The following is a 15,058-nucleotide window of genomic DNA, read 5'->3' as shown; positions in this document are numbered from 1 at the left end:
TAACACAGACGCCGCTGTGCTCGCCGAGAAGGCAAGTGGCTACACGCTGACGTTCCACGCTTCGGTAAAAGGGTCAAGGTGCTTCGTGTGGACGTTTTTTTTTTTACATCTCAATTATATGCCAAGTGCATTTGAAACACCGTAAAGTAATACGCGTTCTATATAAACAAAGATTAAAAATCAGGGGGGAAAAATATAAATAAACAAATACTTTGGTTTCTGACATTGATAACTGTTTCCCATCCACGTTAACAGTGCTCAAGCTCTATTCTTGCAACTTTTTCCCCCAGTAAGTTAAAAGTCAAACATTACATTTCAGAAGTACATTTATTATAAAAATGCAATCAGAAAAAAAAACAAAACAAGGGAAGGTCATAACACTTTGGAATATCGTCGCTTCACGGAATCCCTATAAAACTGGAAGATCCGCTCAGACGCCTTCTGGCTGACAGCGATACACCGCTGCATCTGTGTGGAAAAGACGGATTTAAAATCAAAATTTAATACAGAAAAAAAAACCACTCTAATTGCCTAAAGTATTGGGTCACCTGATCTTTCCTGCTATATGTGGTTCCTTTCCAAACTGATACCACAAAGCTGGAGGCACTCAATTGTACAGGACGTCTTTAGATGCGCTATAATAAGCGTTTGCATTCACTTGAACTTGGAAACCCAAACCTGTTCCAGCATGGTGATGTGCACAACGTGAGCTCCTTGAAGATCTGCTTTAAATGCTTTGGAGAGGAAGATCTTAAGTGGCCTGCTATAGAGCTCTGATCTCATCCCTACTGAACACCTTTGGGGTGAAGGTGAATGCTGACTGCATCCCACATACATCAATACCTGCCTTTCGTAATACCCTTGTGGCTGATGAACACAAATATCCAGAAACACACTCCAATATCTAGCAAAACATCTTACCTGGAGAGTGGAGGGAATTATAAAAGTGAATTGGGACTAAATGTGGAATGCACTGCTCAAAGATCACATACCATACTTATGACCCAATACTTTTGGCAATATAGTGTATCAACTTCTAAATTATTGGTCAATATGGGGTTTAAAAGATGTACTTCATCATATATTCAATATAAAAATAAATATAAGTTTTACCTGTAGTAAATTTAGAGAAAAACTCATCCAAAAAAACTCAAAAAGGACACCAGACCATAAGCTTGGTATGTGCTTTTTACATCCGATTCCACATTTACTCCCCATTTAGTGTTAGAATAATTCTGGAAAGATGTTCCATTAGATTTTGGAGTGTGCATGTGGAGATTTGGGGTCAATCAGCTACAAGGGTGAGTAAAGACAGGTACTGATGTAGATGGTGAGGAGGCCTGCGGTGCAGTCGGGATTCCAATTCATCCCAAAAATGTTCGAAAAAAGGTCGAGTTCAGAGCTCCATAGCAGACCACTCAAGATCTTCCACTACAACCCATGTCAACCATAAGTTCATGGAGCTTATTTGGTGCACAGGAGAACCGTCATGCTGGAACAGGTTGGGTTCGATTGGAAATTGAATGCTCCTGACTCCTATACAATTGTGTGCCTCCATATTAGTAGGAAAAGGAAGGTGTCCGAATACTTTTGAATTTAATGGGAAACCCGGGAGTTTTTCCCCAAACAGCTGACATTTTCGCTGCTGATCTGCTGCTCGATGCTTTTTGCAGACGCAGGACAGCAAAGGGAACAACGTTCTTAACATATTCCTAATAACTATATTTTTACTTATTAATCCTTTTTTTTTTTTTTACACATAAATGAAACCAAAGGAAGCACTATTTTTAAGCAGGAAGGATGAAGATGAGATGAGATGAGATGAGAGCACCGCTAGAAACATAACTAATGTTGAGGCAAGAAAGGAGGGGGTGTGGCTTCCAGGGTGTCCGTTAATATTTGAATGATAACAGCACTGTTGCAAGTCCATGAATCATTGCAGATTTCCATGTCGAGTGTTAATATAATCGATTTTATTTATCTGAGGAGGGAAAGAAAATGCACCAGAAATGAAAACTGTGATGCTTAAATGATGATTCATGCTCGCTCACCTCCTTCACTGAGAAAGAGCCTTTTGTCGATGACATCAGGATGTTGTGCTCTTTACTGTCGATTGCAAAAGTCATTAGTGCTCGGCTTTCCTGGAATAATAAATAAAAAAAAATTCTGTTATAACATATTGCCTTGAAATAAAAGCATAGGATCCGAGAGTGAAGGAAAAGACTCGCACCTTCTCCTGCTGAGCCGTGGGGTCTGTGATGATTCGGCTCTCGGGGTCGATGGCGCATGTGACTCCGCAGAATAGGCGGCTCATGGGAAGTCCGGCGTCCATCAACGCCATGCATGCGGCATTCAGACAGCACGCTAACAACTAAACACCAGATAAGGACTGATACACACAGGTTTGGTTCTTGCACTATCCCACCAAAATCTAGTGGAACATCTTCCCAGAAGAGTGAAGAGAATATTAAGAGCAAATTGTGACTAAACGTAGAATCGATGCTAAAGAAGCACACACCATATCCTATGATCAGGTGTCCACAAACTTTTGGCGATATAGTGTACGTGTATGGAGTATGTAACAGAAAATTATAGATTACACCTCCCACCGTCCAAACTGATTCTAAAGAACGTGCTGCATGTTCCTCTACTCCATGTACTATTTATATTTCACTGCAGCAGATCAACCACAAACACGACACGCTGAGGCATGAAGATCGGAAGGATACCGAGCCGTCATCGTGCACCACCTGCAGGACGAGCGTAAGCGAGGAGCGAGGATGAAGAGTGGACAGCAGAGCGGCCTCACACGTCTCCCGCACACACTGCTCTCTCGTGCGCTCCCGGACACCTGAGGACATGGGGAATGAGAGCATTTACTGACCAGACGATTATCGGAATGAAGCCTGGATGTGACTGCCACCATGGGGTGGAAAGGTGTAATCGCATTCATGACACACGGATTCCTCCAAACTGCAGACTTTAGGAGGCCATGGCAGTGTCTGGAATCGCTTACAGGTTTGGTTCGTACAAAAAGTGCTTTGAGTCTCTATCAATGAATAAATCCACACTGGTTCATTGATTACGAGTTACACTAGAACTTAAAACACCACTCTGTTGAGAGGAATTATAGCACCTTTTCTAAAAAATATAAATAGGACTAAACAAATAGGGGAAAAAAGTGCTAGTATTGGTGTTTCAGGGAAATAAAAAAGGTAGGACAATTTAGTCAGAAATGTTGCACTTACCCTGTATTAACATCTCTGGTATATTGTAAAACAGTAGGTTGTTTCTGTCACATTTGTTCACCATTATGTTAATTATATAAAAATATAAAAATATAACATTTATTTAAGAATAAAAAAAAAAACAGGCTACTGTTAGTCACTTAAAAAAACAACGAATACCAGCTTCTTGTAAACAGAGCTAGTTTTGAGACTGACTCGAGTCTGTTTAAAAGAAAGTACTTTATTATCTAAATGTACACACTACCGCCTTCAAAACAGTCGCTTCGCATAGTTATACTAATTCTGGAATATGTCCTGGAATTTTTTTTTTTTTTTTTTTAAGTGTCAAGCACCTACTGCTATTCGTGCAGGATCTACACAATGGTGTCAAAATGGCAAGCTTTGAGCTGGATCTTTGTCTTCTGGTGAGTAAGGTGAGTGCGGGAGCGAGATCATGTGGACCGTTCTCCGACGATTATTATGCACAAGTTGCTGAATGGTTTCGACATTTTCGAGAGTTGAGTTTGTTAAAGGTCTTCCTGATGTCTCGTCATCTTCCAGTGATGTTCTTCTGCTCTTGCCGCTCAAAACACATAACGACTCGTTGCAACATCGCCGCGTCATTTCAAACGCACGGTTTGTTTTTTTAATGTCTTAAATAATTACAGATTAAATGCTACTAAACAAGTGCTGTTTAATTAAGGTTTTAAAAAAATGAGGTCATATTCTTTGCCTTCAGTTCGAAGGATTATTTTTTGCTTATTGTACTACTGTTTTTGCAGATAGTTTGGAGCTAAAATATATAGAGATGATGTCAGGTATGATTAGATATTTTTGTAATATCAACAATTTTCTGCCCATTAGTTTTCATTGTTTTCCCCAGCCGACATATCATATGCATGTAAAAACATTTGTGTGAAACATATTTCCGCTAAACGAATGGGTGAAACTTAGAAAGCAGTAGATTCAGAAGATTAATGTAGATCTGCAAAAATGCATTTCTTTTTTTTTAATCAGTTACAGTTTGGTTAAATCTACTTAGATCTGAATGCAAATGGACCAAATGTGATCCATGAATGTGAACAAAACACACATACTGTGTATATATACATACTTGGCATGCCAGCTTTGGGTTGGATCAGGACCTCCAAAGTGGCTCGATCATAGATCTCCTTGTTCACTTTGACCTCAGCTGGTCCGTACACCCCTGCCAACATACTGGTGTCTCCTGTCAAAACCGGAAATGATTCCCACACAGCAGTTTTATATCATGTACATAATACTGGACTAATAAACGCTAGCTGTTACAAAGGCTTTTTTCCCGACTCGTATTAGACCCTAGCTTTGTCATATTTTATCAAATAAGAAGAATAAACCTTGCACAAACGTAGCTGAACCGTCAGGCTTGGATAATAAACTCTGTTCGCTTCCGAACTCCCTCAGAATGGGATTACTGCCGTCCAACTCCATCACGGCGTGCTCCATCACAACAAGAGGCGTCGCGCCTTTCAGTCGTCATCGTTTTCCGGGCGCTCATTGATGACGACATGGACTTTGACCTCAGGATTAAAGTAATGATCGCAAAAAAAGGTGTTCAAATGTTTACCTTTTTAAAGCGTTTAATGTAAATTTAATCGAAAGAGCAAATATTTCTATAATGCTATAAACATGATTATTATATAGTAATTTTATATATCCAAATAAAACATTTACATGCAATTTGTTTAACACAAACATTAATATTCGCTCACTAACTCGTTATTACATTCACTGCTGATCAATGATTTATTAATGATGATGATCATCATCGTAATCATCAACATTCTTATTTTTATCATCATTATCATCATCGTCATCAACATTCTTATTTTTAATCATCAGTATCATTATCATCATCGTCATCATCAACGTTCTTATTTTTAATATTAGCAACAAAAAAAGGCATTGCTATAGAATTGCATCTTTGTTCGTATATTTTCATCAAAGAATTTCTCTTTCTCATAAAAAGATGTTGTTTTCGGTATCAGGACTTTGATATAAGCAAAAAAAAAAAATCTATATTCTTTTGATAAACCTATTTATTTTTATTACACATACTTATGTGAATTTCGGTGTACTACGCCGTATAGTTTTGTGTGTTCTGTTTGGGAAATAAATCCAACCTGGACCAACTGTGGCATCTGTTTGACATTTTCACAATTTTAGAATATGTAACTCTAGTTTCTGTCTCATATCTGTGACATTGTGATGTATGCTTCTAACTTAAAAAAAGCACCACCACCACCACCACAAGGCTCTCAGGTCATCTTGAGCACAGACCCAGGGTATTTTGATAATGGATAATGAGTCATATTGTATATATCTGACTCTATTACATGATATAAAAAATGCAAGGAAATGGATGGCATAGCAGTGTGTAGCAGTCTGTGATGTTTTGAGCCAGCAGGATTAGTAACCATTGATAAAATCCAGCTGTGACGCACCCTGGATTATTATAACTGATGAATATAACTGCAATAACCAATGACAGGAAAGAATTACTAAATATGCACCGATCAGACATAACATTATAACATTATGAGCGGTGAAGTGAAGAACATTGATTATCCCTTTATTATGGCACCTGTTAGCGGTTACGTTTTATTAGGTGAACATTTTGTCCTCAAAATTAAGGTGTTAGAAGCAGGAAAAATGGGCAAAAGTAAGGATTGTAGCGAGTTTGACAAGGACCAACATGTGATGGCTAGACGACTGGGTCAGAGCATCTCCAAAACTGCAGCTCTTGTGGGATGTTTCCGGTCTGCAGTGGTCCGTATCTATCAAATGTGTTCCAAAGAAGGAACAAGGGTGAACCAGTGGCAGGGTCAAAGCATGTACTTGAGTTAAAGTAGAGAAACAGTAGGTAAAATATGATGACAGTAAAAGTAAAAGTACTCCATTTAAACTTTCACTTGAGTAAAAGTACAAATCCTTTTGCCTTCAAACGTACTTAAGTATCCAAAGTACTATGATGATGCTATGGCTATAATGTTTTATTATCTTTTTTATCACTTATTGCTTAATCAACTCAGATTATGTAAAAAGACTCTATTATTACTCTTAGCACACCGATCTATTAATAAAATGATATTAATGAGTTAAACACTGATTGATATCTAATAAATTATAATGAGCCCAAAACCTAATTTTCAACGACTAAAAAAAAATCGCAACTGGTGCCGTGGCCAGTTAAGAGTCAGGAGTTTCTTCCATCATTTATTCGTCTCAAAATGTTCTGCTTGCTGTTGAACTGACGCTAAACATGTTTAGTCTAAGCAGATACCCCCAACCTGCAATGGCGGTTCTTCAGTAGCTTGAATGAGGCCCTGGGTGAACACGCCATGACCCAACATCTCCCCCATTGATTAGTTTCAGTTTTGAAGCTCCTCTATGCTTCAGCTACTGTCACTGGAAGAGTAAAACATATTCTTAAAACAGTCCACAAATTTGTATTTATTTCTGAGAGCTTCCTTATATGTAGAAATATCAACCTAAATGCATTTATTTCACAATTAAATACACATCATTGTGCACAATTTATCAAACTCTCAAAACCAAGAACCATAAACCATACTTCTTGGTGAATTGTAGCTATAAGATACAGACAACAACTATATCTTTATAATATATGTCTTTTAAATGTGACTATTAAGCAGCACTGAAGATTCCCCTCACTGAACTCAGCTCAGGACCTGTTCAGTACAATCACAGAAAACCTTTATGACATCACCTCAATTAAAGTTATCCAAATCAACAAGTGCTGTTTAACTACAATCCAAATAGACTAGATAGGCTGTAATTGTTTTATTGTTTGGACATGTGCAGAGGAGGGATATGGGGTATATCGGTAGGAGAATGCTGAGGATGGAGCCACCTGGAAGGAGGAAACATGGAAGACCAAAAAGGAGGTTTATGGATGTGGTGAAGGAAGACATGCAGGTAGTTGGTTTGAAAAAGGCAGATGTAGAGGACAGGGGGTATGGAGATGGATGATCCGCTGTTGCGCCCCCTAATGGGAGCAGCCGAAAGAAGAAGAAGGCTGTAATTTTGTTGCTACACACATTATAATAAACTACATAACTATAAATCAAAAACTAAAATTGCTTAAGGTCCAGTAAATAAATCCTCCTCTCCAGCTGAGGTCCGGACAATTATATACCTAAAAAACCTGAATTGCTGTTTTTTTGCCAGACTAAAGAAATGTGTGGACATTTTTATTGGACACATTATACATTAATAAATAAAAGAAAAAGCTAAAGTGATTTTGTTTCTGCTGAACTGAGATTACAGATCATAAGTAATAAACGCACGCCTCACTGGTTAAAAAAACGAAACAACTTCACACTTATTGTCTCTACATAACTAAATGTATCTAATGTTTAACGTTGCTCTCTTCTACGCTTCAAGTTGCATTGGTCAAAATATCATCAGCAATATCATTCAGAAACACAAACAGGCAAAAATAAAGTGCCAATGTTGGAACAATGAAAAAAGTGCAAGAAACCCTTCATCTGTTCATTTGTACAGTTCCAAATAAATGTAAATGAAATAAAATCTGTAAAGGGCTTATTATGTTTTTCTAAAAATCCACTGTATTCTCAGTGGACACTCATATGCTCGTTGTTGACTGCTGAGGGTGAGTTTCTTCAAAGTGTCTATGTTTAGATTCGTAATGGCCTTCAATGTTTCTACCAGTGACAACCACTCGATGCATCGCTCTGTGCTGTCTTCACTCCATGTCTGATCGTAGCAACAGTGAGCATCGTAACTGTGTCTTGATGTTCATGGTATAAATGAGATCTTATTAGAAAATAGCAGTTGCCATATATTTATTTCATTATGTGAAAAGGCTGTGTGATCCGGATTAGGACCGGAATCCGCCAGTTAGTGACCTCTGCTATAAATTATGATGTTATGCGGCTAAAATAAATAGTGCTGCTTTATGCGTAAAATCATAGCGGGCAACACAGTATAACCTAAATGATATTCAGTTTTTAGTCTATTTCATTAAATGCATTACTGTAGCTTATACTATCCTCATAACGAGATGAGTGATAGAGCTTCACACACCTTTATCTTTTGCACGTTTCCCCACTACTTATTTCCTCTTTTTTTTCTGAATTGGGCTCCTGAGGGTTTAAACCAGAAAGGGGCAAACTTTTTGACTCACGGGCCACAATGGGTTCTAAACAATGGGGACCGGGCCAGGATATACAGTATATATACACTTGCAATCAGAAATATCGGATTGCAAAAATGTCAATGTATCTGAAGTGCGACATCTTTTGGGGAAACGTGGGCATTACAATTTTTTGCGTGTCGTCCGCCTGGAAGGTGCACATGTCGTCTCTGCCTGAATGCGCCGTTGCCAAGCAGCAATCAAAACAAGTTTAAAACAGCGCGCGCTTTACTCTGATTGGTGGCTTGCTACGTGTTTGACCAGTTAACGTTTTATTCGCTCATAAATACATTTTTTTGCTAAATGTAGTTGAGTAAAAAGTAAGAGATTTGACTTTGAAATGTAGTGAAGTTCAAGTAAAAGTCTCCCCAAACTGAAATACTTGATTAAAGTACAGATATGCGAAAAAAAAAGACTTAATTACAGTAACCGTGACAACAGCAGGACATCGGCAGCTCAACTGTGACGTCAGAACTTGAACCGTATAAAACCCAGCATATTTACTAAACACACATCATACTGTACACACAGAGTAAGCGAAGAGCAATAGTCAGAAAGTATTACTACTAGGGATACTTTGCATGACTTGTTCAAAATGGTAAGTTGGAAGTAGATCCTCTTCATTTCTGTAACTAACATGTACTTTACTCTTCATTTCTTAGTATACGCTGATCTTGCTGAAAAACAAACAACTTTATTCATTTCTACAGTTGCTGAATCAGGTAGATCTTATTTCAAGATCTGTTATAAACAAACCCCAATTCCACCTCATGCATAATCCTGTTATAAACCATCCCCAATCCTCCCACATGCATAACTCTGTTATGCCACCCCAATCCTTCTACATGCATAACTCTGTTATGCCACCCCAATTCTACCAAATGGCCCACCACTTCCTGCCACATCAATTCTATGGGGCACAGATGATTCCAATGCAACCCCTATCCTTCATCCCACTGGTCCAGGTAAAACACTCTATTCAAGTCTATACGATCAATCGATATTTCGATATAAAGATATTTATCTTTTAATTAATAAATTAGTAGAAAGACTATAAAGATATAATTGTTATTTTGTCAGCGATTTTGATCTTTGTAAAATGTCTACTGCATTTTTCAAGATGAGGTTTTTTATTTATTAATTTATTTTATTATTTTTTATTATATTAATCATAGCATGACTCTATTTGTTTAGCAACAGAATCCAGCAGAGATACCTGGGACCTTTTTCCATGCTAACGGTTACATGAATGGTAAGTAGCATAAATACAGTTTCATTTTCTCCATATAATTCTGCACAGTAGATGATTTGGGACATTCCATGAGAAATTACCAGAATGTGCTACAGTTGGTTGTTTTTATGTTGTTTCAGCAGAAGAGTTTTATTTCACTCCTCAGCCTCTTCAGCACAACCTGCCAGGTCTGGTTAAAAGGCAGAGTAAACCAGTAAGTAACCAACGAAAGTACTACTGAAAAAATATTTAACGTTCTCAGTGAATTATCCTCCTTGTTTAATGTCCTAGACTTTCACAGACTCTTTGTTCATTAAATGGTTCATCTCAACTGCCTTTATATCTTTTCTGAGAACCATTTATATATCTTCACATTTTAATTCCAGTCTTTAACTTGTATTCCCTATAGATTAAAATTCAAGACCCCGATGACGGAGACCGAGATGTCACCCTTCAAGAGCTTCGGGGAGGAAGACCTGCGTCCTCTGTGACATTTCTTCCTGTACGATTAGTGCTCATTAGCTCAGTTATAAAACAGATTTCCAGAGGTCAAATGTAATTAAGTTACACAATTAATTAACTTTGTTCATCTTTTCCCTCTATTAGTTTAAAGATAATGGGGTTCAGGATGAAAGCATGAACACTCCTCAGCTTATGTCTAAGCCTGAAGCTCAGCCCACGTGTGAGTCTGAACAGCAGTCTGACTCCGAACTGCCTTCAGACCAGCCCGATGATAAAGTTTCTGAAACCTCTGTAACAACAACCCCAACCACAACCAAACTTGTTCAGACAGAAAGTGTGAATAAAATGGACCTTCAGGTGGAGGAGGAAGAGAACAAGAAGAAGGAGCAGAGTGAGCAAGTCGTGGAGCAGAACAAGCAAGTTGCTCCGTCCACCCTCCCAACTCTGGAAAAACCTACATGGGCAGAAATTGTGAAGCATCAAAAGCAGCCCGAGAACGTTCAGAAGATCAAGGAGGAGAAAACACAGATTGAAAAAGCTGAAGTGCAAAAAAAGGAAGAAAAACAACAGCTGTCTGAAAACAAGAAGGAATTACAGCTCTGCAAGTCTCCTAAGGTAAAGTCTGTCTGTAGATCACTGGGCTGAGAGGATGTGGCTTTGGGTTCATATCTGAACATGATGGTGTTTCTGTAGATGGAAATGTTGGCATGTGTAAATGTACAAATAAATAAATAAATACGTTTTATATTGTTTAAGATTTGTAATGGTTCACAGTAAATCTGATTAACATGAAGCCAGAGGCACAGTGTTACTCAAAAGTTTCCAGTGCTGCTTTGTTATTTTTAATGCCCAGATGTATTATGGTGTCTCACATGCTGAACAATTTGATAAATATTGACTTTGCTTTCTGTTTTGTAGCCCGTTCAGGATAAAAGCACGGAAGAGAACAAGAAGGTGGAGCAGAGTGAGGAAGTCGTAGAGCAGAACAAGCAAGTTGCTCCGTCCACCCTCCCAAGTCTGGAAAAACCTACATGGGCAGAAATTGTGAAGCGTCAGAAGCAGCCGGAGAACGTTCAGAAGATCAGGGAGGAGAAAACACAGATTGAGAAAGCTGAAGTGCAAAAAAAGGAAGAAAAACAACAGCTGTCTAAAAACAACAATAAATCTTCCCTCAGTACGGACAGTAAGGTAAATTCTGTCGGCAGGTCACAGGGCTGAGAGGATGTGGGTCTATATTTGGACATGGTGGTGTGTCTGTAGATGTTTTATTCAAAAGGTTTCAATGATGCTCTGTGACTTTTTATGCACATATACAGTATGTTGATGTTGATCTTTTTAATGGATGTTGATTTTGCCTTCTGTTTTGTAGAATAGAGAGCTTTACATCTGGAACCTCGACTATACTGTAAACAACGAGCGCCTTTACAATGAGTTCCTCCCATTCGGAACCATCATCCACGCTAAGGTCAGCTACTGATCCCTCCATTCTCTTCCCTTTCCAAACACCTGTGTTCACCTGTGTGATAATAACTGTCCGGTTTATTTTTAGTCAGCATGTAATGCTCATTCTTCGATTGTGTTTCTCCATGCTGTCTTCTACAGGTGATAATGAAGGGCCTCCGCTCCAGGGGATTTGGCTTCGTTAGCTTTTCCTCACCAGCCGAAGCAGAGGAAGCCCTTAAAAAAATGAATGGGAAGATTTTGGGAAAAAGGACATTGTATGTTTCTTTCTCTGAAGCCAGAGAGGGTCGAGAGACATACCGCACTCAGGAAAAGAAAATGACAGAGAGTAGCTCACTATCCAAACCCCGGCAGAGTCCTCCTGGGAAGACAGAGAGGGTCCGGCCGTAGCGTGAGTCACATGCTGAAGTGATCATTTTTTGAAATGCAATAAATTAAGTCAGAATAGTGTAATGGCATTATTACACACCATATTATTATTATGTACAAATATCTAATATTTGTACATGTGAAACACACCTACACTTTGGAGTAACACAACTTTGTCTTTCTCTTTCGGGTCGTCACTGCCAGGAATGCAATGAATAAACTGAGAACCACAAAAAAATCAATCGACTAATATATTAATCAATGAACTCAATGTAAAATGCTGTCTTTTTTTGACAGAATATATAAATCCTGTGTATGGCTCACACAGCAGCAGCAGTAGTTTATTTCTTCAACATTCAGCTGAAATACTGAAATGCCTCTCGTAGAACATGCCAAGGTGTTATTCAATAGCTGATAGATGACACTCCAGCTGGCTGCTTGCTCTCTAAATAACACTTACAGAGCTTGGACGTACGCTTCGACTCCTTGTCTTGTTGTATGGTGCAGTCGGTATTTCCTTTTACCATTTAACCAGTGGCGTCATTTAGGGCCAGCAAAGCCTTCTCTGCTGGCAAAAACACTATCAGAAGCACTGACCTACATTTACAACCGAAATTCTACTATTTTCTGTTTATTTCTATAGTGCTTTTCACAACAGACTTTGTCTCAAAGCAGCTTTACAAAATTTTAAGAGTTAAGGTGAATGGTGTGCATTTATCCTGATGAGCAGCCATGGCGACTGCATCAAGGAAAAACTCCCTTAGATGTTATGAGGAAAAAACCTTAAGAGGAACCAGACTCAAAAGGGGAACCCATCCTCATTTGGGTAACATCAAGAGTGTGATTATAAATCTTTAAACAATACAGAACACTGGAGAGTGAGAACTAACATGAGCACTGGGCTGCACACATTAATACATCAAAGCTAGACTTTTTTATGCCTACGGAGGAAGATACATTTATTTTGGTCGGACATACTTAAATTATGCAAATTATGACTCTGCATGTCTGGTAAATAGGTTGTATTTTATTTCAATTTTTAATGTTTTTGTCATGTCATTAGACAAATATTGATTCTGAACTGCTCCAGATGATGTAGGTGCACAGTTGCGGTTGTAGTGTAGAGGTTTAAAGTCTCAACTGGGTTTCTTGCTTCAGTAAAATGGCATTCACCCTCCTGTTATATTGCGTTTTTGTATTGTATTGATGGTTTCTATCATTGTGACGTGATAGTGGTGGTATTAAGAGGTGGATTAAGTCTGGTAAGTCTCCACTGAAGGCCCAGGTACCAAATGCACGGCCCGCCACTACATTTAACCTATATGTATATAATAATATATAATATATATAAGATATATCTCGATATAAAATTTTATCTAAAACCTACTGCACACACCAGGATTCAGGAACATTTCTAGCTTACTAGTATTTGAATGTGACTGTTGGTACATGAGAAAATTGGTAGATTGTTTACCTATAATTAATATTTTCCATTAGATTTCACCTTTTTATTGAATTAAGTTTGTATGATTTTTTTATTTCTTCAGCAGAGATATGGTGACTATATGCATATAGATATACAGTCCTAGTGCCTGACACATGCAGTTAATTAATCATGATCATGAAGTTAGTAGAGATATATTTTGGAGGAATGTTTCAGTTCTGACCCAAAATCTAATTAAACTACCAGAGTCTTATAGCTTACAATTAAGCTTTTTTTTTTTTCTTTTTTCAAAACATGAAATCTGTACCTATTCACATGCATTGTATGTGTATATTCACATCATACCTCCCTTCAAATATGAGTCACATGACTTACAATCAGTAATGTTTAGATTGCTGTGCAACACTATGATATTCTGATATTTATTCAAAGATTTTATCGTGCTTAATGTCATGTGTTTTGTTTTTAATGTATCAATATTCTCTTTTACCGGTTCCGAAGACTTCATCTAAGTTTTACATTTTCAAAAAGTTTTGTTCATCTTAACATTTTTGTTCTAATGTTACGATATACAAAACTTTTTGAAAATATAAAACTAGTCAGAAGACAGTGTTGCATATCCTCTGTACCCTATTCAAATGTTATTGTAGGAGGACAAAGTAAAACAGAGTGGTGCTGAGTGTAGGACTGCTCTTGACAAGAAAATCATGGCAGCTACATATGGTAATTAAAGACTTGATGTGCGTCTGAAGTCGCACACTGTGTAAGTAGGTGTTTAAAATTTTAACTTACTTTGTATCCACTAAAAAAAAAAAACAATGTTGTATATGAATAAAAATGTGTATTTACTAAATTAGCCATGTTGTTACTGTCATGTTACTTACCAGCATCATTGGCATCCTTTCCTACCTACCATTCGTAATTTTTCTTTTCATAATTTGCAAAAAATGCACCGATACCAGACAGCATGTGAACAGTGCTTGTGTTAAAGGTTTGAGGAAACACGAGTTTAGGATTTACGAGTGCAATGTTATAGGATACAAAAACCAACAGCATTTGTATTTAATTTCTGATTAAACTTTCGTTTGTTTTACAATCTTTCGACTGGTTCCTGTGACGAGTAAGAACACATTGTTCCTGCCCCTTTAAGCTGATTCAGGATTTCGCAGCTACATTTTGTAAGAAAACTTCTCGTTTCCGTTCGAAATTATCATCTTTTTTACTGAGAGGATTATGGTGTAATTTTCTCCTCGTATGACGCGATACTTGGATTACAAAGGAAAATCACGACTTTAAGAGCGCACCTTGAACACGGATATTGAGAGTAATTATTGTTGGTAATTGAGCGCGTGAGCGTGTCCAGGAAAAAAGTGCCGAAGATCACCGTTAAAGCGCAAGCGAGAAATTGTAACTTTGTGTATGGACTCTGGTAACAATGACACTGTGTACAAAAGTATAAATGATGAGTTCGCACAGTCCTTTCTTGCATTTCAATACGTTAACAATGCAACCAAAGAATTTATGTCAGAGGACAAGGCATATTTAGATCAGTTACACTGGTTTGAACCAAAGTCTCAAGCAGTTAAGCACTTTGTAGACAAGTTCAAAGATTGGGTTGAAAGAGTTAAACTCCGATCTAAAGACAC

The 15,058-nt window shown here is 37.9% G+C and overlaps 2 protein-coding genes across 3 annotated transcripts; one reads left to right on the top strand and one right to left on the bottom strand.

The window, feature by feature from the left end:
• Positions 1-308: 308 nt before the first annotated feature.
• On the bottom strand, positions 309-4,763 carry exosc5 (exosome component 5). The gene is made up of 6 exons (XM_046863845.1): positions 4,604-4,763; positions 4,342-4,455; positions 2,730-2,851; positions 2,231-2,371; positions 2,052-2,141; positions 309-468 (listed from the first exon to the last, which is right to left on the bottom strand). Exons 1-6 carry the CDS (start codon positions 4,710-4,712, stop codon positions 373-375), a joined length of 672 nt encoding a protein of 223 aa, XP_046719801.1. The 5' UTR covers positions 4,713-4,763; the 3' UTR covers positions 309-372.
• A 4,082-nt stretch (positions 4,764-8,845) lies between these two features.
• On the top strand, positions 8,846-12,217 carry LOC124395905 (protein gar2-like). Of its 2 annotated transcripts, XM_046864791.1 has the most exons (10): positions 8,846-9,043; positions 9,156-9,410; positions 9,640-9,697; positions 9,817-9,890; positions 10,086-10,178; positions 10,283-10,753; positions 11,057-11,326; positions 11,508-11,603; positions 11,741-11,990; positions 12,173-12,208. In XM_046864791.1, exons 1-9 carry the CDS (start codon positions 9,041-9,043, stop codon positions 11,987-11,989), a joined length of 1,569 nt encoding a protein of 522 aa, XP_046720747.1. In that variant the 5' UTR covers positions 8,846-9,040; the 3' UTR covers position 11,990; positions 12,173-12,208. The 2 variants fall into 2 exon arrangements, with proteins under 2 accessions (XP_046720747.1, XP_046720748.1); XM_046864792.1 differs by having other exon boundaries at positions 9,820-9,890; positions 11,741-12,217.
• Positions 12,218-15,058: the final 2,841 nt, after the last annotated feature.

The sequence above is a fragment of the Silurus meridionalis genome, chromosome 13 (assembly GCF_014805685.1).
Source record: "Silurus meridionalis isolate SWU-2019-XX chromosome 13, ASM1480568v1, whole genome shotgun sequence".
Classification (NCBI taxonomy): domain Eukaryota; kingdom Metazoa; phylum Chordata; class Actinopteri; order Siluriformes; family Siluridae; genus Silurus; species Silurus meridionalis.
Note: the sequence above shows the minus strand (reverse complement) of the source record. Positions and strands in the feature narration are given on the sequence as shown.

Coding starts and splice junctions, on each gene's coding strand:
- exosc5 (XM_046863845.1), bottom strand. CDS start 4,712: ATGGAGCACGCCGTGATGGAGTTGGACGGCAGTAATCCCATTCTGAGG. Junction 2,852..4,341: donor ACCCAAAGCTGGCATGCCAA/GTATGTATATAT, acceptor CCATGTCCTCAG/GTGTCCGGGAGCGCACGAGA. Junction 2,372..2,729: donor TGGTGCACGATGACGGCTCG/GTATCCTTCCGA, acceptor TCTGGTGTTTAG/TTGTTAGCGTGCTGTCTGAA.
- LOC124395905 (XM_046864791.1), top strand. Junction 10,754..11,056: donor AGCTCTGCAAGTCTCCTAAG/GTAAAGTCTGTC, acceptor TCTGTTTTGTAG/CCCGTTCAGGATAAAAGCAC. Junction 11,327..11,507: donor CCCTCAGTACGGACAGTAAG/GTAAATTCTGTC, acceptor TCTGTTTTGTAG/AATAGAGAGCTTTACATCTG.